The sequence below is a fragment of the Globicephala melas genome, chromosome 16, assembly GCF_963455315.2.
Source record: "Globicephala melas chromosome 16, mGloMel1.2, whole genome shotgun sequence".
Lineage (NCBI taxonomy): Eukaryota > Metazoa > Chordata > Mammalia > Artiodactyla > Delphinidae > Globicephala > Globicephala melas.
The window spans coordinates 57,697,368-57,721,144 of NC_083329.1; the positions used below are offsets into that span (position 1 = coordinate 57,697,368).

The 23,777-nt window shown below is 38.5% G+C and overlaps 1 protein-coding gene across 1 annotated transcript in view; it reads right to left on the reverse strand.

The window, feature by feature from the left end:
- KAT6B (lysine acetyltransferase 6B) overlaps positions 1–23,777 on the reverse strand; it is a 178,444-nt gene that overhangs the window by 19,095 nt on the left and 135,572 nt on the right. Inside the window, 2 exon segments of the mRNA XM_030862684.3 lie at positions 18,609–18,702; positions 21,813–21,974. Coding sequence (XP_030718544.1) covers positions 18,609–18,702; positions 21,813–21,974 — 256 coding nt within the window.

The following is a 23,777-nucleotide window of genomic DNA, read 5'->3' on the forward strand; positions in this document are numbered from 1 at the left end:
AGCTGAGGCCAGGGAGGAGAGGGTCACTTGGCTCTGTGATAGACTTCACAGAAGCTTCACTTATTTAAACATCTAACTGAGAAACATTTGTTTATGTATGGCATGTCCCACACCAGCAAGGTCCTGGTCTGGTGTCTTAGAACAATATAATTTTTCTTTCTAAGAAGATGATCATGTATGAAGTAGATTCAGTCTCTCAATTTTCTTGTTAGGAAAACAAGGCACCTCTGACAAGGATAAAATGATGAGGGAATGAGAGATGTTATACTTTGTCGGTATCACTTATTCCCAAACTAAAATCATTTGGGGAAGGCAAGAATTTTAAAAAATATCTTTCCTTAAATATATTTGGGAAGTAACCAGATTCTTCATGAGGCCCTTGCCTATTGCAAATTAAGTAAAGCTCTGACTCATCACTCAGAGGCACCTCTGGTTAGGTAACAGCAATACAGTACGGGTACCATGACCTCTGAAGTGACAGAAATTAGAAAGACATGTCAGAAGAATGCCCTCCTCTTTGATCTTTTGTAGGTTTCCACAGTTCAAACCACTTTTAAATTCTGGAAAGTTTTGGGAAAAACAAATTTACCCCCCCAAATTTTTTTACGATATACTCCCCAAACTTTTTTACGATGAAGTAATTTGGCATTTAAAAATTATGTCCTTTCTTGTAAATAGGCAAAGGTCCACTTTGGAGACTCAATCTGAAAAACGATTTCAGAAACTAATTTCTTCCAAGTTGAAACCTGGAAAAAATTTTCATATTTAAGTTACAAAATCCTAGTAACAAAAATTTATCTTTGAACAGTTACAACATTTTAAATACCGCATTAAACCCATACACGCTTCAAATAAAGCATCTCCTCTGAGCAAGTAACTGTATGTACTCATAATACTTCACCTGTGAGACCATTCTCCTGTAAAACATTACAACTGAACTCTCCTTTAAGTAAAGTACTAAAACCAAAAACTGGAGTTTCTTTTGACTACTGAGGTTCTGTGGTTCTGGGGGGGTAGCTGAGATAGTTCACTGTCTGGTCTAATCCTCCTGGCCGACTGAGGAGGAGCATTTAAACCAACGTGGACACTGGCCACTGATTTCAGACCAAGTTTGGAGATAAGACAGAAGAGCAACTTGCCTTTCCATTTGCTCTCCCACAACTCCCCTAAAATACTGTGTGTGTGTGTGTGTGTGTGTGTATTTACCTGCTAATCCTGGGTGATAAGCTTTCACACAGCAAACATAAGAATACAGCAAGACTGAAGAAAGAAAAAAGTGGGAAGAGAAATCTCTCTAAAATTTTTCTTTGTTTTCAAAGTACATTTCAAAAGGGATTTGTCAGTCTTTGAGACAACTTTCTAAAATCAAAGCACGGCCTATCTCTCAATCTGACTGATCAACTAATGATGAAAATGTAAGGCAGAGAAACTATCTCTAGTTGTCCTCAGGTCATCTAGACAACAGTCCTATTCTGCTGGTCTACAGAAGTCGAAAACTTCTCTTTTCATTTATTTTTTATTTATCTCTTATAAGCTTTCAAACAGGATTCTAGGTAAAAAGCCTCTGGCAATAAATTGGTATCCCCACAGGGTTACCGATGAGCCCATTCTGACAGATGCGCAGGCTTCGGGGGGTGGGGTAGGGAGCTGGGCTGGGGTGAGGTATTCAGTCAAGTGACTGGCTGGTTTGCCAGTGGACTTGGTATCATGTAGGTATCTAGCCATTAATCCTATAGGGATCTTAAAGCCCAAACTGGCTACAGTCAGATGTTAGCTGTTGGAAAAACAAAAACCTATGCAATATCATCACTAGCAGTATGAAAAGACATCAGTTTTTACCCCTTTAGTTAGTGGGTGATACCTTTCTCAAAGTCCACTGTTTAGATTGGCTCCCAATTCTAGCAGTACTTAGAGCTGAGACTTCAGTAACAATATATTAATATTACCCCCCATAAGCCTTTATACTCCGTGGTCACTGTTAATCAAAGAATGTCCATCCAACTTTCCAAGCGTTGGGATGGTTTAGCAGTGCGTTTAGCAGCTGAGCGCCCACTACGTTCTAGGCACTTTTCTAGTTAAGCAGTAGACAGACACTCCATTCTCCAAATTTAATAAGCAAAAAGACTCTGGGAGTTTAATTTGTTAACCAGTATGCAACTGTTGAACACAAGAACCACAAACTACGTAAATAACAGGAACTCAAATAGACACGTTAACAGCTAACGTTCATTTTTAAGAATCAATTCAATATGCTACTTGCAAGCAATCAATTACACTGCAATCATCATTTACGAATCAAACTATGATGCGGATACTCATGGGGGTATATACAACTAGGTGGAAGTGTGTGATTAAGGACAAACAGATTGAAACTGTGAATTATGTAACTGTCTCTTGTAATTACCCTGCTTGAGAACCAAAAGAAACTTCCTGTATAATTTTGCAGGAGAATGTGGATCGAGATATAGAATTGCTTTTTATTTGGTTTTAACCCTTCAACACTTATTTAATTATGTGTGATGAGGTCAAAGAAAGTTTATGCTAAATTTATGAAAAGTTGGCAGGGAGGTATTTCAAAGTGATCCTCTGAAAAGCTCCAGATTATTCACGAAAACTGAGGATTTCTCTTCCTTTTCAAGAAAGATTTATCTAAATTATTTGGTAAGATAAACAACATTTAAAACAAATTCACAGTCATCATTCATTTTATTTCCTCTCTAAAAACATTCTTTATAGTCTGCAAGTTTTTAACTGGATGTAACTGAAAGCTGCAGGGGTAGAAGGCTGTCAGAGCCCTCAGACACGTCTTCTGCTTTGGTAGGAAAAAAACTCTCATTAGCTTCCTTAAGTCACGGGGAAAAGCTCCAACACTGGGCAAACCATAGGGCAGGACTTCTAATCTATGAACAGAGAATCATCTGCTTCTTAAGAAGGAGGAAGCCTGTTTTTGCAATAAATAATCAGCAGAACCTTGTTTCAGCATATTTTAAGACACTCTAGCCTTTTTCTTTCCCTTTCTTAAAATCTAAGTTTTTAACATCTTTTCTCTTCTGTAAGTGCTGTTTCTAGTGCCTAAAAATCTTCCCCAAATATTAGAACTGCTGAACACCTAGCATTCTAGGTGGAAGGAAGGGCAATTTCCTACACTTACAATGTCTTCCAGTATTGCTTTCCCTCATTTTGGATAAAAAAAAAAAAGGAAGGAAGGAAAGATGGAAGGTAGGAGATGGAGGGAAGGAGGAAGAGAGGGAGGGAGGGAGGAAGGAAAGAGAAAAGTCCCAATGCTGCAGTGTCTCTGTATCTCTTTGGCCTTTCTGTTCCATATTTTCTCCTCAGTCCACCCCAGTTCTGCACAGCTATTCCTTGCCCAAATCCTCTATTTTATCACCTGTATTAACACACAGCCCTTCATTTATGTTTCTCTAGGTTTAAGAGTGGAAGTGTAATTTACAGGTATGCTATTTTTCTAAAGGACTTGACTCAACACGCGAGAGGATATGATTCTAGTAAATTTCAGTACCTTTCCTTCACATAAAAATGATTCTGTAAAGTCTGACATAAAGGTGATACCAATACACCAAATACCCTTGTACTCATGTTTCGATCTCAAAGCAGAAAAGGTGAAAAACTACATCTTTTAAAAACATCACTAATATAATGCCACCAATAAATAAAAAAGTTTTCCAGTTCTAAGAGTTACAAAAATCTAAGCCCTAAAACACACCATTGGGCACAACCTCCTATTTTAAGACCACCACTTTCTTTAAAAAACAAACAACAAAAGCAAAAATAAAACAGAGATACAAAAAACTACATTAAACAAATATATACAGCTTAATGGATTATTATAAGACAACCACCCTTATAACCATCACTCGGGATCAATAGAAGTTTGCCAGCTATCCCCCAAAACCTCCCACCTGTCCCATCCCGTTCACCCCTCCTTTTTCCCTCATAAGTGACCACAATCGTGACTAATAGTAATCCCTCGTGTTTCTTTATACTTTTATCACCAAAATGTCCCCAGGCACTACAGTATAATCTTGTCCATTAAAAAAAAAGAATAAGCAATGTCTTTTAAGTCTCTTTTAATCTATGAGTTTCCCCCTCCACTCCCTTGTTTTCCTTATAATTTATCTGCTGATGAACAGGGGCCATTTGACTAGTTTCCTAAATCTGGATTTTCCTGATTGCATACATCCAATGCAGTTCAATTTGTTCCTTTTCCCTCTGTTTTCCTGCAAAATGGCAGCTGGATCCAGAGGCTTGATTAGACTTGAGTTCGATTCATTGGCAAAACTACAGATGATGGTATGTTCCTTGATCACGAAGCATATAAATTCTGTCCCCCTTTTTGCAATGTTTGCTGCTGCTCTTGTTCAATGTCTAGATCCATTAATTCACTGGCCAAACTGCAAAATGTGATGTTTTAATTCTATCATTTTAATTCTATCATTTCATTTCATTTATTAGCTGGAATACGTTTATAAAAAGATGCTTGCCTTCATTTACTATTTGGTTACCTAGTGGTATAGTTCATATAGGAAAGGCAGGTTAAATGCTTTATTTACCAGTTTGCAAGATAAGATACTAGTTCCCATCATCCTCTTTTGTTTGTTTTAAAATGTCATCATGAATGTGTGAGGTTATACATTTGATGAGTTTCAATTAGTTGCAATTGTTACCTTTATTATTATATTTAATGTCTAGTGGGAGCCTCCTCAAGTTGAATCCTGAGTCCTTTTGACAAGACCCTAATATAATTTTTGCCTCCTTGCTGTCTAGTATGAAACAAAGGAAAACTCCTTTTACAGAAAGAATTCTCTACATCATTTTATTATTTATTGGCTGCGTTGGGTCTTTGTTGCAGTGCGCGGGCTTCTCAATGCAGTGGCTTCTCTTGTTGTGGAGCACGGGCTCTAGTAGTTGTGGCTCACAGGCTCTACAGTGCAGGCTCAGTAGTTGTGGCGCACGGGCTTGGTTGCTCCGCGGCATGTGTGATCTTCCCAGACAAGGGCTCGTGCCCCCTGCACTGGCAGGCGGATTATTAAACATTGTGCCACCAGGGAAGTCCCTCTACTTCATTTTAAATAATGGTTCAATTTGGCCCCCGAAAAGGACACATGCAAACATATTGGGTATAGTGAGGTCTACTTATATTACATTTTCCTCAAGATTTCAGCAACACTTCTTTCAATACCTTCTGCTGTATTTTTTTCAATGTGGATAAATGCATAACTGAATTACTTTTAATCCACCCAACTATTTTAAGCAGTTTATAAACATTAATTTAAAACAATTTTGTTGAAAAAAGGAGCTCCTCCATGATGTTAATTCAAAGCAGGACTCAACATGAGTAAGTATAAAACAAGGTTTTTATATTGGCAAACATGAAAATGTAGCACTAATATTAGAGCAGAAACACATTAAATACAAATCTATGGGGGAGAAAAAAAAATCAGATTTCTTTCTTTCTTTTTCTTTTTTTTTGGCTGCACCGCACAGCTTTCAGGGTCTTAGTTCTCCAACCAGGGATCGAACCAGGGCCCCCAGCACTGGAATAGCAGAGGACTAACTCCTGAACCGCTAGGGAATTCCCCAGATTTCTAACTAGTATTTTCCTAACAGAATTCTAAACAAATGCAAGAAAATTACTTTACCCAAAACAAATTGATATTAAAAAATTACTACCTTACAACCAGCTGAAATTATAAATATATTATTTAGAAATACCCTCATGAGAGGATGTTATCAAACTATTATCTTAGAAAATTCTACTTCAAACATACTACTACAAGCTGGAAAATATGTTTATGGGGAATATAGTTCCCTTGAAACCAAAACTAGGTATAGCACCAAGTTCTACCAATCAGAACAAAATCTTTCTTGCTCTTGGTTTAATAATGGAAAAATGCTTCCCTTGCATATATCTTAACTGGGAAAATGGAAACGAGAGTTGGAAGCATTTCCTCCTCTGCACTGATGAAGCCCCACACACATGGCATACGTGGCAGGGTGAATCCTCGGTGTGTCTATCCACTTCCCTGTGGGCAAGAACTGGAGCATTTATCCTATTGGTCTCATCACCAAGGCCAACTCTGGCAGAGCATGTTGACTGAAGGAAAGGACGAAGGGATCAATGAGTGGAAAATAAACAAAGACAGAGAGGAGATCTGAGATCAAGCACCAATTCTGTCATAAGCTGGCTGGGTGAATCTGGCAGGTGTTGTCAGTGATACAAAGAAGAGGACTGACTACATTTGGGGATTCATTTATTCACTCACTCCCTCAACAAACCTTTTGTGGGCTGGCCTCCTACGTGCATGGCATTGTGCTTGTGGTTTGGAGTCTGGCAGTGAACACGTCCTAGCCCCCGTGATGGTGTTGCCAGGGTTCCCTTTACTCCTTTTATTTGGCCTCGCTGCACGGCTTGTGGGATCTTAGTTCCTCGACCAGCGATTGAACCCGGGCCCTTGGCAGTGAGAGCATGGAGTCCTAACCACTGGACCGCCAGGGTATTCCCAGGGTTCCCTTTACTCTTGAAGGCTAGGTTTCCTCATACTAATTATTGGAGTGGAATTTGCCCAGTAGTGGGTTTCAAAATGACTTGCTGAAAATGCTGGTCAATGTTAGAAATCTAAACAGACAAAAGATTTGTTAAAAAAAAAAACACAAACCACCTGCATGCCAAAACTTGAAAAATTCTCATCTCTGTAAGGCAAAATGGTAGCTGCAGACCGTATGTTTCATATTTACAATGTTTTCATTGAAGCAATGAATACAAACTATTCTATAAGAGCTATTTATTTGCTCTTATTTATGACAAGCTTAGTTTAAAAAAAGATACATAAATAAATCGTTAGCTGCACTGCCTCATGCAACTCATTTCAATGTATTCAGTAAAAGTCACCCTCTGAATAAATCACCGAGAGCTCAATTTTCAACCTTGATGTTATCTTTAGCATATTAAAATATAGTGTACTTCAGCCCAATGTAATAAAGCAGTCATGACAAAGGCTTCTAGTGCAACATATTATAATGAGAAAATAAGGAAAAATAGCCATTTTCCTTATTATATTATAAACTAGGAGCCTATTAAAATATATGTCATCATTATACTTGATTACACAGGTCAAAACATGTCTTCTAAAACCCAGCAGAAGTCTGAGGATACAGCTGCTGGTTCTATCTTCCAACAAGTGTCATGGTAGAGGTGGAGAAGCAGTTATCTTCTCAGAAAAGGCCAGAAAGGACTCGAGCACCATTTCAAAAGCATAACTTATTATTCTTTAATGGTTGCCTTGCCTGTGCTCACCCGGGGAGGACAGCTGCTGGGAAAGCTCTGCAGAGAGAAGCGTTCTTGACAGTTTCCAAGGACTAAAGTTGGAATTCTCCTTCCAAAATAAATGCATGAAGAAACGAATTATCTGATAGAAGTAAGGAAAAGATAAGTGTCTCTTCGACCAACTGTATGTAAATGTGAATTCTGTCACAGCTCTCATTTCTCTGCCCAAGGTTTATAGTAACTTAAGGACAGCCTCCTTTCTGATGCAACTTATATGATCCTAAGATAGAGGCTGCCCTTGAACAAAAATACCAGACCTCAAAAGAAGGCAGGGAGTACCTGACATCATTTGGAAGTAAGCAAACCAAATTAATTTGGTTTGATTAATTATGTTCTAATAATATAAAATTCTTCTTCCTAAGAATCATGTGTGAGAAGAGAAAGTACATTAAGAAAGCTCTTTCAGAGGTAATTCATTTAACATTTATTCAATATATAATATTCAATATATAATAAGGACCTACTCAGTGCCAGGCTCTTCCAGGAGGTGAGATTACAGCTGAGAACAAAGATTCTACCTCCATCACGGGTAATAAACCATGAATATATAAGACATATGCAACTTTCTAAATGATTTTGCACTTACTCAGTCTAGAACATGTTTTTTATGGTCAGTGCCATTGAAAAAAGAGAAAACTATTAAATAAAAATTGCATAAGTAGGTAAATACCACATGTCAAATGTACAGCTCTTTCATTCAGTTTGCTTAACTCCTCACAGGGGGTCAGAGTGTTTCAGTCATAGATCATGTACCTAAGACACACTGTCATGGTCTCTCAGAACACATCTTTGATGCTTGGCTTATAGGGCTCACAAATGGGGGAAAGTGAAATATTTACCCTGCAGCTTACCCAACAGAGAGTTGATGCCCCTAGGGAGTGCTGCATGACTTCTACCCCACCAGGGAGAAGATAGAATTCATATGCCTGCCAGGGTGAAAGGATAAGTCTGCTCAGGGTGAGGTGACTGGCACCAGAGCTATTAAGTTAGCACCATCTCTGGCTACCTGGACTGGTTCCTGGTTCACTTGTTGGAAAGTGTAGCCCTAAGTCAACCACAATGGTGCAGAGATGCCCACCAGACCCTCGCTAGAGCATCGGGTGTCTCACCAGGGCCTGTCAGGCTAGGACCCAGTTCCTACGGGCTCGCCCTGATGTTGTACTCAACTTGCCATCCGAGAGAAGCTAGTGACTCCTGTCCAGTTTTGGTTCTTTAGAATTTATGGTAAAATGTGGTACACTGGAACCCAACCAACCAAATTTCTAAATTAAAACTCCTACTTTCTGGGCTTCCCTAGTGGCGCAGTGGTTGAGAGTCTGCCTGCCGATGCAGGGGACACGGGTGCGTGCCCCGGTCCGGGAAGATTCCACATGCCGCGGAGCGGCTATACCCGTGAGCCATGGCCGCTGAGCCTGCGCGTCCGGAGCCTGTGCTCTGCAACGGGAGAGGCCAAAACAGTGAGAGGCCCGCGTACCGCAATAAAAAACAAAACAAACAAAAAAAAACCCTCCTACTTTCTATAGGAGATAGGCCAGTCAGGATCAAAAACTCGTTCCAAAAAAGCAATTTTCAGGTAGGATGAAATTACTCTAAATCTTTGCTTAATAGTATTCTTAAATTTTATTTAAATTGCGTTTTGAAAAAAAAGTTTGTAAGTGGTAGCTCTTTTAAAGTAATCTACTGAAGGCTGTTAAAACCGGAAGTTGCTAGCTGATAACCTGAGATACTGTGAAATGTATTCCTCTATTTAGATATATAATATAACATTTAAGCTAGTAGCTAGCATCTAAGATACAGGGGAAGAAGTTTTCTCTTTGAGAGAGTTAACATGATTAGCCTCTCAACATCACACGCTTCTAGGCAGAGATGCAGGATGTGACTTTCTAATTCTGCTTGATGGACCTAGAAGGGCAGAGAAGTAGGGAGAGCAGGAAAGCAGAGAGAAGATGCTTTCTCATCTAAGTGGTGCTTCCTCAAGAAATCAACCAAGAGTTATAAGGAGGCTAAAGGAAAGACAAGCTTAGGTCTGGACTCTCTGAAGTACCTAACGAAGAGATCTCTGTCATTAGAACCAGACCAGCGAAAGAATGAGGGCGTGGAAAATTAACCCATTAATTGTCAGTGAGAGTGAAACTAGATATTAAATTGTACCCAGAAGCATCCTTCCATAAAAGTTTATTGTATTTCTTATTTTCCTTAAGTCCAGGTGTGTGTGTGCACACACACCATTCTTAAGAAATCGGAACAAGTACAAGGACACTGCTAACCACACTGCGACGTGACCAAGTTCATAACTTGTAGGCACAAAACTGGGTCATCTGCAGCCATCTTCTAGCAGCACGCACTAATGACAGACTCAGTTTGTAAACAGTATACATTCCCCAGGAAAGCCAAAGTGAAACCTCTCAACATATAAGATCATAGAAAAGAACAGCAAAGGGGATTTCCTGAAATGAGTGCCTAACTCATTCCACCACTCCTAATTCCTCTAGAGTGAGTTCTGTGCCATTAAGTACAACCCTGACACATCGTACAGTATTTTAATATTGAATAAAGAAAGCCAAGAACTGAAGCTGCTTACAAACTTTTATGATTAGCCTACAAATAGACAGTCGTTTTTAAAATGACTGAAGGTAGAGCTAACTGACAATTTATGTAATTGACAAACTTGTCATCTGTATACCAGTCTCAAGAAAACTATAGATTTATGTTTGTAGACTCTTGGACCCAACTGTCATCTACCCTTTATAGCTCCCCTAAGAGTAAGTCAAGTCTGAAACAAAGAAGAAAAAGTTAATACAAGATTTAGAATTCTTATAATTCAAGTTAGTATGTTTGATTATTTTAAATTAGCAAAGAGTATTGAATTTCATCAAATGCCTTTTCTCAGTTTGTACTAAACAACCCATCTGGTTATCACTTTTTGTTTTCTCTTTGATTTTATCCATCAGTGCTCCCCTCTCCTCTTTCCGCCAATGCTCCAGTCTCTCTAGCTTAAAAACAAAAACAACCTACAGCCCTTGACAGTCGAGCTTTTTGAATCTACTTCTTTAAATTCCACTTATACACAGTCCTCCAAAGTATACTTTTTACACCTTATCTTAACCTTCTTCTCTGGGGCACTGAACAGTGGCTTGGGAGTGACCTTAGACAAGTTTCTTAGTGCCTCTGTGACCTGCAAAGAGATATGATAACAGTACCAACCTCCTAGGGTCTTTGCAAGGATTAAGCGAGTTAATGTGTATGATTTGGGTGACAGTGCCTGACACATAGTAAGTGCTCTAGAAATGTCAGCTATGATTATAAGTACCACTGTTGTTGAAATACTGACCTCTTTTGGCTTCCCTGACACCATTTTTTCTCTTGATCCTCTTCCTACTTCTGGATGCTTTACAATTTTCTTGATGACTTCATCCTCTATTAGCCCCTGGAATGTTGGAACTCCAAGAACGCCATCGTCAGCCCTGTTTCCCTACACTCTCCCTGGGTTGTCCTCATTCACACCTATGGTTTTAACCACTATGGCACGCCCACGATTCCCTGTAGCCTCCCCGTACTGCATACCCTTACTGAACTCTGAACTCCATGGGAAGCTGCACATGGATGCCTAAAATCACAGCAAAGGCGACGTGGCCAAAGCTGCACTCACTACCTTTCCAAGCTCAGTTCATTCACTTATTCAAATAGTATTTACTGAGCACCACTAGGTGCCTGGCAGAGTTCTACCTGCTGCAGAACGAACAGGAAAACACCTGCCTCATTCCCACACATCCTCATTGCCATTGCCCTATATCAGGCCTTCCCTGACTCTTGTTTCTTAAATTAATTTGCTTTTTAGTTACAACAAAAGGTATAAGGAAATTAAAATTGCCTGTAATTCTAATTCTAGAGTTAATATGGAAGTGTATTTCCTTTCTTTCTGTCCATATACTATTTACATAATCGAGAACATATTATATATACAATTTTGAAAGCCACTTATTTATCATAAGTATTTTCTTATTTTATTAAAAATTCTTCAAAACATAATTCTCAATGGCTAATAATATTCCATTATATGAATGTACCGTTCTCAGGGGAATGGTTCTCTCTTACCTTTGAATACTGAGGTTATTCTGTTTTTGTTTTTTTTTCTATTGTCAGTAGTTTCCTCACCCGTACAATGAGGTTAAAATAAAAGCACACATCTCAACAGCTGATGTGAGGACAGAATGAGTCAGGACTCCTAGGACAGTGACTGGCACATATTAGACACTCAGTAAATGTCAGCAATGTTGCTGCCCCCAATGATTTTCCTTTTCTGCACATTCTGTGTTCATGTCCTCTGCTCATTTTTCCATTAGGGTTTATGTTTCAACACTATCAAACCTTTACTTTTATATTCATTTAAATACTATAGATATCAAAACTTTGCCTGGTATATTTGTTGCAAATATCTTTCCCATTATGTTTACTTTTAAATATTAATACTTTTTCCTACATAGAAGTTTTACGCTTTTATACAGTGAAGTTTATGTATTTTTTGTGTGACTTCTTTCATTCTTTTAATGCTTAGGATGTCCTTGACCATCTAAAGATTAGATAAATAATTAGATATCCTTTCTTCTACTTTTTTTCTTTTTAAAAAAATTATTTATTTATTTATTTAGTTTTAAAATTTTTTGGCTGTGAGGCATGTGGGATCACAGTTCCCCGACCAGGGATCGAACTGCACCTCCTGCATTGGAAGCGCAGTCTTAACTGCTGGACTGCCAGGGAAGTCCCCTCTTCTTCTTTTTTTAATGTCTTTATTTTTTATTTTTGTTAATCCCTAAGTCTTTAATCTACTTGGAGTTTCTTTTGTTGTTATCCAAACATCTAACATGTTTCCTTAGGTGGCCACGCTTTTGAATATGCTGTTTCCCTCAGCCTGGAATGTTTTCACTTTAACTTCTCATGCCATGAGCTCTCAATATCTACTGTAGAAATGTACTGCCCAGCAACTGATGGCTTGTCACACCCGGCAAGAGCTATGTCTTCTTCATTTTTGTTGCTGGTATATAGCAGAGTGTAGACTAAGGTGCCCCAATCAACAAATGTTAAATGAAGAGGTAAGAAATGAATCTTCTCATCCTTCTCCATTATCCAGTTTAGAATCTGATAAATGCATTTACACAAACACACAAGTAAGTGCTGATGCCAGCCTCTTTCATCATGACCTGGCACAATGTCCTGCAACCTACTGCTGAATCAGCTGCTTTCCCTGGGTCTCTCCCAGGTCAGTCAAGGAGCATGGATTTTGTATCCTGCTCCCCAGGCAGGGTTTGGGCTCTGCAGACTTGACTAAAAGCTCGTTATCTGCTGGGCAATGGCCCAGCCAAGCAGAGTCCTAAAAAACTGAAAGTATATATAACAGACTCTCACCGCTCTGTAAGAATGTATCAGTCAAAATCTGCCCAAGCTACTTACTATAGCACTTTTTAAATTGTGACATATTGGAAACAACCTATATGTCTATACCTAGGAGACTAGGTGAATACAGTACATACATCCACACACTGGGGAACCATGCAGCTGTAGAAGAAAATAAGAAGATCTCTATGAAGTGGCATGGAGTGATTTCCAGGATATATTCTTAAGCGGAAAAAAGCAAAACATAAAAGACCATCTATAGTATGCTACCTTTTGTGTAAGAAAGGAGGAGAAATTAGAAGACACACATCTATTTTCTCATTTGTACCAAAAGAAACACAGGAAGGATAAACTAGATACTAATAAGATTGGCGACCTGCAGGAAAGGGTCAGGAATGGGACTGGGGGAGGGAGGGGAGGAGGGGAATGACACTTGTCTGAGTATACCTTCTAATATAGTTTCAACTTTGAAAATCATGTTAATGTTTTATAGTCTTAAAAAAAAAAAACAAGGATAGAGAAAAACTAAAGTGGATAACAAACAGAAACAAATAAGCCTAACTGTATTTCAAATGAATAATATAACCTCCCTGAAGGGGGAAAAATTAAAAAGAACTAACCTCACTAACATTTGGAAACAGTCCTTTAACTAAAAGTACACTCAGGGTAAAGTCAAAAAGAGCTACATACAAAAACTGACCTCTGGTTAGGAGGTTTGTTTTACACAGTGGTATGAGCTAGCAATTCTAAAACTACTTAATGTGTATTCTAGGACTGAGCCCATAAATAAATATATTGTGGGTAATGGAAGTCAGGTTTCTCACTATCGGAGAAGAGAGTTACAAATGCAGAAATATGGAAGGATAGACTAAAACCTTGCAGTGGTGTTGATCTGGAATGCTAAGGAAGTGGCTGAAGGGTCAGACATGTCAGAAGGACACAGGAGCCAGCTTGAAGCAGTTCCCACTGAATAAATCTGGGGCAATGTAACATCAAAATACACAATGGCAGCAACAGGTTATAATCCAAAGAATAAAATAAAAATCCATGAGTAGTCCATAATTATATAAATTAAAGACTAATGAAATAAATGAAGTAATTATTTAACTAAAAAATTAATAAAGGAAGCTCTTCCCTATAGCAAATGTCAACAAATAAGTAGAATATACAATGGGATTTAAAAAAATCACCATTTGGTAGTTACCAAAGTAATAACTATTTTAGCTAAGAATCATAAATAAATGCTAAATGTAGTAGGTAAAAACTGGATGAGAAACAGGATATTTACACAATCCCAAAGTATCTTCTTACCAGATATTTACTGATTACAAAGGGAAAAATGTTATTTTACAATGAAGAAACCTGAAAGGCACCACCTTAAGCCAGTGATGGGACAAATAAATGATCATGTAATCCTGATAAGAGGCACTGAGGAGGACCCAGCAGCACTTCTGTGGTATTCCTGCCAAAAAAATCGAGAACTTGAATATGACCATGAGAAAACATCAGACAAGCCCAAATTGAGGGACACTGTACAAAATAAATGGCCTGTACACTTCAAAAATGTCAAGGTAACAACAAAACAAAACAAAAAAATGACTAAGGTATTATTCCAGATTACTCAAGAGACATAACTCAACATGAGATCTTGGACTGGGGAAAAAACATTTTTCCCCACCCCTGGAAAAGGGCTTTAGTTGAAAACTGGCAAAATTTGAAATTTGAACAAGGTAGAGAGATTAGATAATAGTGCTGAATTAACATTAACTTCTTGGTTTTGATAATTTGTGGTTACATGCGAGAGCATCTTTGTTTTTAGAAAAACACTCTGAAATAGTAAGGGTAAAGGTGCTACAGGTCTGCAATTTACTCTCAAATGATTCCGAAAAAGAAATACATCTCAATATGATAGAGGGGGATGGGGAAGGAGTGGGAGGGAAATAAAAGCAAAAAGCAGATGTGATTAAATGTCAATATCTGGGGAACTGAGGTAGAGAGTCATATGGGAATTCTTGGTGCCATTTTTATAACTTTTCTCTAAGTCTGAAATTATTTCAAAATTAAAGGAAAAATAGTAAGCTGGATAAGGCATTGCTGGGCAGCTCTGGCAGCAGGGGCAGGGCATGGCCTGGCAGGGAACACGCGGCTGCCCCAGGATCCAGCAACACCCTGGGAGGAAAAGCAGCTACTTGCCTTGTCCTGGGCAGCTCGGAAGCAGGAATCACAAAAGTTTCGTGGGGCGGGGGCTTCTCTGAAGTTTTGACATGCCTGGTGGGGATGGAGAATGGTGTGTGTGTGTGTGTGTGTGTGTGTGTGTGTTTAGAAAGAGACGGGGAGGACTTTAAAATTTTCTGACTGAGGGAGAGAGGGAATCTCAGAAACCAGGAGAGAAAAGGAGATGGAGTATCAGCTTCAACCCATGACAAGCCACTCCTTCCTCTAGCCACTTAAGTTTTGGGCAGAGTTACAAAACCCCTGAGTTGGTTTATGAGCAGATTGGGAGTTGGTGCCCTTTAGTCACTCCGGCAAAGCTCTGCAGATGACCTCCTGGGAAGCCCTGCTCAGACACATCCCAGACAAGCTGTCCTAGGAAGAGACAGACAACAACATTATTCCAAGGACAGCATTTGGTCCTGGGATGACCATTCCACCTCTTGACTGTCCTGGAGAACAGTGTTCAAAGCTTTGGATTCACAGTTCTTTATATACACACAACACATCATTTTTCACTCATGTCTGTGATCCAGTGTGCCAATGGGCAGCTGGGCAGAGAACAGCTTTCCTTCTGTCGGTATCTTGTTTTGGCTTCCTGAACCAGCAGTGATTACAGACAAAATAAAGATTTCCTGCCTTACAACTTTCTTTGAATTACTGAAAATACCTCCCCGACCAAAAGACCCTCAGGCTCATGTACAAACAGAAATAAAATAAATCTAACCGTTAAAAGCTTCCTTTAAAAAACAGAGCAGATTTTAGAAAACCTGTAACCCCAGTTATCTGTTTTTCCCCGAGTTCTGAAATGTAAGGTTGACAAGGATTATGCGAGGTCATGGGGTTTATCTCCTACTTCTGCAAAAGACTGGATCTAATCATCACAGAAAGATATTTATCTACTATTATTTTAAGTAACTCCAAAGAAGGAGATGCTATCAATTTTTTCAGCAGCCTACTCTATCTTCTTTAAAACCTGTGTAGCCAAGGAATTATTTTTTCGCTTTAAATTGAATTTCTGTTGGGTTTACACCAGTACCCATTTTCTCTGAGTGCTATAAAATTCTTCCCCTGGTCTTCTCTTCTCTGAAGAAATAGCACCAATTCCCTTTCAACTTTATTCAAATCATTCATCATATTCCTTAACCCTCTCCAGTGCAGGATGATACCAAGGGTATATGAAAGAGAAAATCTAAAATGACACCTGTAGCACTGCATTGCCTGGATGCACCCTAATGGATGGCATTTATCATGATGGCCCTGAGACATCCAGATAGGTTCCACTGTGTTCCCTAGTTCATGTTTTAGAAAAACAGAGTAGACTCTAATACAGTTTTCAAATAAAATGGTTAACATAAAGATTGAGCATCTGAAGGGAATGTCTTTGTTCCTGGGTTGTTATTTTATGCATTAAGGCCTCAGTACCAGATCACACTGTACAAGTCAGACGCTACTATATTTAGAGACTTGCATTTTTACCTGGTAAGTACCAGTCTCTTTTAAATTTTAGGTGGAAAATTATCGTAGGCAGTGACCATATCACTTAGGAGATTCAATACAACTTAACAAAAATACATCTAATGCAGATTATTGAGTGCACTGTCCACCTGAATACAAAAAAGGTATCCAAGGAGTTGACAGTAAGTTGGAAGTATGACACTTAGATCAAATAATTACCACAAAAGAATGAATTGAGTCTAAGTGCTATACTGCAGAGATACGGAGCAAAGAAGAGAACGGGATGAAACTCCAGGAGGTGGGATCAAAAAGAAGAGGCTCCTGAGCTAGCTCTGTAACAATGGGTAGGATTTTGAACAGACAGAGGCTGGAGAAGGAAGAAGTGGTCATTTCAGGAAGGGACTGCACAAAGAATGGAAGTATGGGAACCTGCTCAGAATATTTGAGCAAATGGAGATTAATATATGAAATAATACATGAAAAAGCCTAGAACATAGGCTGGAACAAGCTGTCGGAAGATCTTGAATATTGAGCTAAGAAGTTTGCCTTACTCTGTAAGCATGCAGATACTATCCAAAGTTTAAGGCTCGAATGGCTGCTATGCATACCAGAAATTATAGTATTTAGGAACAACTTGTGAACAGTGGCCCCAAAAATCTCCAAAACAACACAATTGGATTTGCCCTTAGAACTCATTACAACTAGGACTGTAAAGTAAAAATGGTAAACTTCTGGTAAGACGGCCCTCCATGGGATGACTAGATCAAGAAAGAAGAGTAAGACTAGGGTAACGAATTAAATAACTAGAAATGCCATCTGAAAATGTAAAAATAATCAATAAAGATACTTCAAAAAAGAATATCCGGGCTTCCCTGGTGGCGCAGTGGTTGAGAATCCGCCTGCCAATGCAGGGGACACGGGTTCGAGCCCTGGTCTGGGAAGATCCCACATGCCACGGAGCAACTAGGCCCGTGAGCCACAACTACTGAGCCTGCGCGTCTGGAGCCTGTGCCCCGCAACAAGAGAGGCCACGACAGTGAAAGGCCCGCGCACTGCGATGAAGAGAGGCCCCCGCTGGCCACAACTAGAGAAAGCCCTCGCACAGAAACGAAGACCCAACACAGCCAAAAATAAATAAATAAATAAATAAATTAAAAAAAAAAAAAAAAGAATATCCTTCGATGTCAATAAATTATACAAATCCGTCCAAAGCTGCTATACGGTTATATTTTACACCCAAACTTTAACATTTCAACATCTAATAATATAGATTTAGACTCAACATGTTGCTTCATGGTTTTCCTTGAGGACATTTACATTTTGCTTTTGCATCTGATGTACGTTATGAAGATTACATCATCTGCTATATTTTCCTTCTTTCAGTTTAAAATCTGGTAATGAAGAAGCACACAGTTCCTAGCGACAGATTTTTACAAGTGATTATTATCATGGGATACCCCGCCTTCGTGTTATCTGGATACTTTGAATCCATTCTCGAAATGCAGCCTTAATACTACATTAACACATCCAGTATAATATAAACAGGGAGGAAAAAACTACCAATTTTTAAAAAACATTACCCTATGCGTACTTTAAAATAGTATTCCGATTTTCACTGAGGAGACTCAGAAGATACAAATGTGTATAAAAAATATTTCTTGGGCAACCTCTAGATACGAACACTGTAATAATTTCTGTAATAGAAAAGGGAAATTAACAAAACAAGATGTTTATTTCTACCAGACAGCCAAGAAGGATAGGCTACCTAAAGAATTGTTTTTCTGAAGATAAAGATCCCTTTCCTGCTCTGTACTGCACAAGATTATAGGCAAAATTTTAGAAAGCTGAAAATCCTTTTAAATAACAATTCCTTTGGCTTTAATCACAAATAATTGCCTCTTTTGGTGCTAATGAGCATGAGCCCCACAGAATGGAATGTAATTCTGCCGGTTCATTCAGGGTAATGGCTTTGTGAGCTGGTGACACTGCCAAGAGATCGAGTCTCAATTTCCTAGAGTACAATAGTGAGCAGCAGTACATTTTTCACTTGAGGAAGATTTTCTAACCTATGTAAATATAAGTAGTAAACTCGTTATCTATTGATAAAAACAACAAAGTAGATTAAATAAAGTTTTATGTGCTACTCTCCTTTAACAGCCATCAGCTCCCTGGATCATGAAAGTAAATAAAGTACTTCACTTACTGAAATCAATGAGAAACCGTCCAAATCCTTGCCTCTGGTGCTGGGGCATGATCATTATGCAGGAGACGTTATACTTCTGCTGGCAAAGCTTTTCCTGAGGGAAGGAGAGACAGATCAAGTATGTCAGAGCACTGCTGAAGTGGGCAATTCCCTGCACCCGCCATCATCCTTGTACCACCGTCCACTAAGGTGAGCCAATGTGTTAGGTCAGGATGAAGCAGAATCATCCTACCGTCCTAATCAATCAAACTATCAGCTAACAACAAACTACCCACTCCAGGCATGCCTCTCAATTACATCTTTATTCTTGAATGTCAGTACCATGAAATACGAATAAAGAATCCAAGGAAATGTGAGTCAAATGAAACAGAACACAGACAGTATGGAAGAAATGTTTTCCGTGCTCAAACAACCTGGGAGATGGGGATTAAAAAAAAAAAAAAAAAAAACCATCCAGAGAGTCACCCAGTGGGGTCAGTTAGGAATATTTTGCGAAAGGCCCCAGTGAAACTAAAATACTATATGTGTGGGTAGACTTACACAAATACATTTCTCCTATGAGTAAACAAAGTAAAAAGCTGGAGAAATAATTAATCTGCATTTCAAAGTAGGACAAGACAAAAAAGACAACAGCAACAAGAAATCCCCAAGCCTCCAAACCAAAGTGGAGGCCAAAATATTACCAACAGTCTGAAACCAGGAGGAAAGACTGGAAAGAATATGGTGGGAAATGGTTCTTATAGTTCAGGAAAAATTCGCAATTTTCATGGGATATGGCATCAGAGCAGCAATATTTTCTTCAGGGTACATAGAAGCCGCCAAAACCTACACAGGGGAGATCTGGAAAAGGCTTTTGAGGTTGTGAATGCTCTGGCCAAATATAAACCACAAATTAGACTGACCACAAATGGTACTAACCACACCAAAGAATTACTTAGGAACACCCAGATCTTTAATGAACCTATTTGAAAGATCACAGGAAATGGCTGTAGAAAAAAACCCTACAGGGCAGAATTAAAGATTCCTTTGTGAAAAAGATATGCTCCTGACTTTTGCACATTTGTAGCTGTCTGTGGAGTCTCCAAGAAATGAGGAGGAAGAAATGATGTGTGTCAATTTTCCTAAGAAACTGGATTGTCCATCACTGGCTGCGCACATCTGTGGCAAAGATTCAAATAATTAGTCTACTTCGCAAAGTCAGACAAATGGGTCACAAATCTAAAAAGAGATGTACTCTGGGTTTAAGGATTCATCCTTGATGCCGGTCTTTTCTTTGTCCCAAACTATTCTTACCTGTATACGATTTTTGGAAATCCCACCCAAGAGTTGTCCTTCTCCCACCCCAGCCCCTGCCCCCTGCCCTTTAACACATTACTACAGCTAAACTCTAATCTATGGATAAAATAACTCCTCCTCCTTTCCTTCCTGTTTTGAGTCATCTATTATGTGCTTGGAAAGTCACATGTATGTAATGGTTTACACTGAACTTTTCTAGGTCATCTTGGCCATTCTCTGGCTATAACATCTAGAATTTGGTTTAAGTATAACCCCAAAGGGCCATAGTCCTTCACACTCCAATTGACATGTTACAATATGGTTTAATTTGAGTCTAGTCTTTTAACATGGCTGTTTTTCTAGATTGACTTTTGTTTTACTGCACTGCCAAAGAATATAATAGCATTCCGGGTATAGTAAGAAATGATAGTAGTTGCTGCCATACTATAAAAGAAACTGTGACAAAATGTAAAAACTTTAGCTTGTTCTAAGTAAAATGTTGGGCTCCCTGGGAGGAAGAGAGGCAGAGATTCGAACCCCAAGAGTTACCAAGAACTGAGACCCAGAGGCCAACTTGAGACAAGGCAGGACAAGGGCAGCAGGCACCACTGAGCATCTGTTTTTAAACTCAGATACATTTAAAGAAACACCATTTTTGCACAGGAAGGACAGTTATGACCACTATTCTTTTCAACTCTTTGGAGAAAAAGATGTTTACACATCTATACAGAACGTAAAATGTTTAATAAGTTATATAAATAGATTTCCTAGTTATTGTTTCACCTTGTGTTAATTCTCTATCACCTTTCGAATCCATAACCTATAAAGTTAACTTTCTTCTTTTTCGTTTTAGAGCTTTACCAAATATGTGGATTAAGACGTTGAGGCTGTTTTCCACGAGTGCTGTCACTTATTCCTATTTTTGTTTATGGTCTCTGGATTGATTCGTAAATTTAGAAAAACTTCCGTATGCAAAGGACCTTCATATATATTCTATCTTTTGATCTTCCATGAAAATGACACTTCCATTAGGCATTCCATTTACATTATGCAACAGTAGAGTCAGTGAAATTCACTTATCACCTAACATGCACACATACATCATAAAAAAATAAGATACAGGGTTTGGATCATTTACCTTCTGCCTGGAAGTCTTATAATTACCATCCTGGCATATTAAACTATTTCCTAAGTACCTAAGAAAAGTTAAGGTCATTACCTCGTAAATATTTCCAAACTCAGATTTCCTTTATTACATATGAGTTATTGTTTCTCAGAAGCCTTTGAACAGAAGAATGTGAGAGAATTGCTCTGAACCAGTGAAAAAGACAAACTACATCCACTCACTATGTCAAGGGCTCCCCTATGTTAACAGCTGGAGATAACTTAGGCTTTCTAAAGGTGGGGCTGCTTTAGATCTTAAAACAATAGCACAGAGAATAAGAGACAAAAGAGTAAAACCAGCCATTATATTAGCTTAACTGTCCAAATGCCAATGTTCTAACTCACTGAGATACTGATGATCACAGAGGAAATGCAACGAGGAGAAATGAGAATTATCTTTTAAATGCTACGTTACATTAAAAGCTTCATGTTGACACCACTTAGGAGGAAAAGGGAAATAAGCTTAACATTTAGAAGATGAAAGATGCTAGGTGGTCTGCAAGGCAGCAATTATAACGTTATGTGAATGATGACAGTGAGACAGCAAACAGTGCTGAGGTCCTTTACACACTTCCTAGGCACGTTGCTTATTGTTTTTTTGTTGTTGTTGTTGTTTTTAATGAGCTCTGAATAAGAATCTGAGCTTTTCAGAAACATGTGTCACTTATTCAAATTAGAGTCATAAAAAAGCCCTGTTTGAAGAATTGGGCTCTACCAAAAACACTTTGAAAAAGAAAATGAAGGTCATACTGGCTCTTGTTTTACCTTAGAGAAGTATCCAACCAGATGACAGCCCTTTTCATCATTTTTTGTAAGGACATAAAAAAGGAATGGCTCGACATCATAATACAACGTTTTGTGGTCCAGGAAGAGCTTGGCTAACAAGCAAAGGTTTTGGCAATAAATTTTGCTCATATTCCCATCAACCTAGCAAAGAGAAACAGACAACATTATTTAACATAAAAATACCACTCAAAATAAAATTGTTTCTTTCATACGGTATTTTGGAAAGTATATAATTTTATTTCCAAATCCCAAACTGAGCAATTAAAACACTCCATTAACCAAGTATAAAGTTTACCAGAAAATAGCTGTCATTTGGCAAATCAGAATTCCACCTTTTCTCTTAAATTGGAGTAAATTTTAGGTAGCTTAAATTTCTCTTTACACTACCTGAAGAAAGACCACAGTGCTAACAAAGAAGTAATTTTTATTTGCAATTTATTACGAGTAAAAAATGATTAGGCAGGTCCTCTCTGTTTGAACCAAGTAAATTGGAATTAAAGAAATGTAAAACGATCAAAATACTGCTCGAGGAAGTTAAACTTTATGTTGCTTTCAAAAGGGCTTCACATAAAAATAAAATAAATAAACTCTATTATCCTGATTCCTTAGAAGCGTGGATTAACAAAAGAGGCTTCCATTTTGGTTTTATTCCAAGCATCATTTTAAATATAATTGGAAAAGATAAAATTTCTGTGTTGGGAATACAGAGAAAGTGAGATGAATTTCAACCTACAATAAGTACCATGATTACCGTCTACTTCTCTTCAAAATAAAAGAATCAAGCTGTGATACTGACGGTTAGAGAGAGAAGGCTAGGCACAAATGTCAATTTCTTTGATCAAACGTAGTTACTTGTTGAAAACAGAAAGCACAGCAGATTCTAGAATTTCCCTAGCACTTTTCTAAGGGGAAATGGATGTTTGCTAACCAGAGCTCTTTAACAATGAACTTGACCGTTCTCAAGTCTCCTGTGGACCATACAGGTTCTCATACTGCAAATTATTTTTAGACTTCGTATAACTATTTCCCTTGGATGAGACCTAGGTCCCACACATGGCAACATAATCAAATATGGGCAAGGGGCACAGAGGATACAATTGTCTCTTTAATTAAAGGAAGTTTTTATGTATTTGGGAGGATGTTCCTTTTGGAAATGGTAGCATATTACAAAAAGACGGAGATAGATGTATGTATCCCTGAACCAGAAAAACAGAGAGATGACAATGCTGAAGCAAAATTCTTGTCAGTTGTGAAAGGTCTAAAATGGCATGCTTTCAAGAGGGATAAAGAAAAGATAGGAAAGTAGTAATCTGTGATTATTATTCATTTATTTTATAAGTTACTTAGGACACTGCTAAGAGAAAATTTCCTACATGCTGTACTCTTAGTATTAACTCAGATTCTAGAATAGGGACCTTGGCAATTATCCAATCCAACTCCTTCAATAATTTTTATGCATAAATTTTACAGATCTGCTTCTGATTTTTCCCCTTTCATCTCTGTATGGTCCCAAAACACCTACCCTGAAATAGACCATTCTTATCAGGATAACAAGACTGAGTCTCTCTTACCCCTGAGAAGACTCTCTCTGGATTTATGAGAGTTTCACCCCCTCAGGCAGAGTTATACTCATTTATTTAACAATTACTTAAAGCCAACAATGTGTTTCACCCTTTGAGAAACAATGAGACAATGATTTTCATTTTCTTTTGGTTAGAAGAAAGCTTCCAAGGCATTAAGAAAGGTGCCAAAAGTTAAGTGGAACTTGTGACATTCATTAATTAAGGTTCAACTGAGAGCAGCTCTGTTGTCTCAACCTGTTGGGGCTGGCCAAGTAGCATCCCAATACTAACAACAGGAAGACAGCGACTTGCATTCGGCTTTCTCGTTAGCCCAGTGGTCCTCACTGGGGGGTGACTTTTGTTCCCCAAGGGACATTGGCTA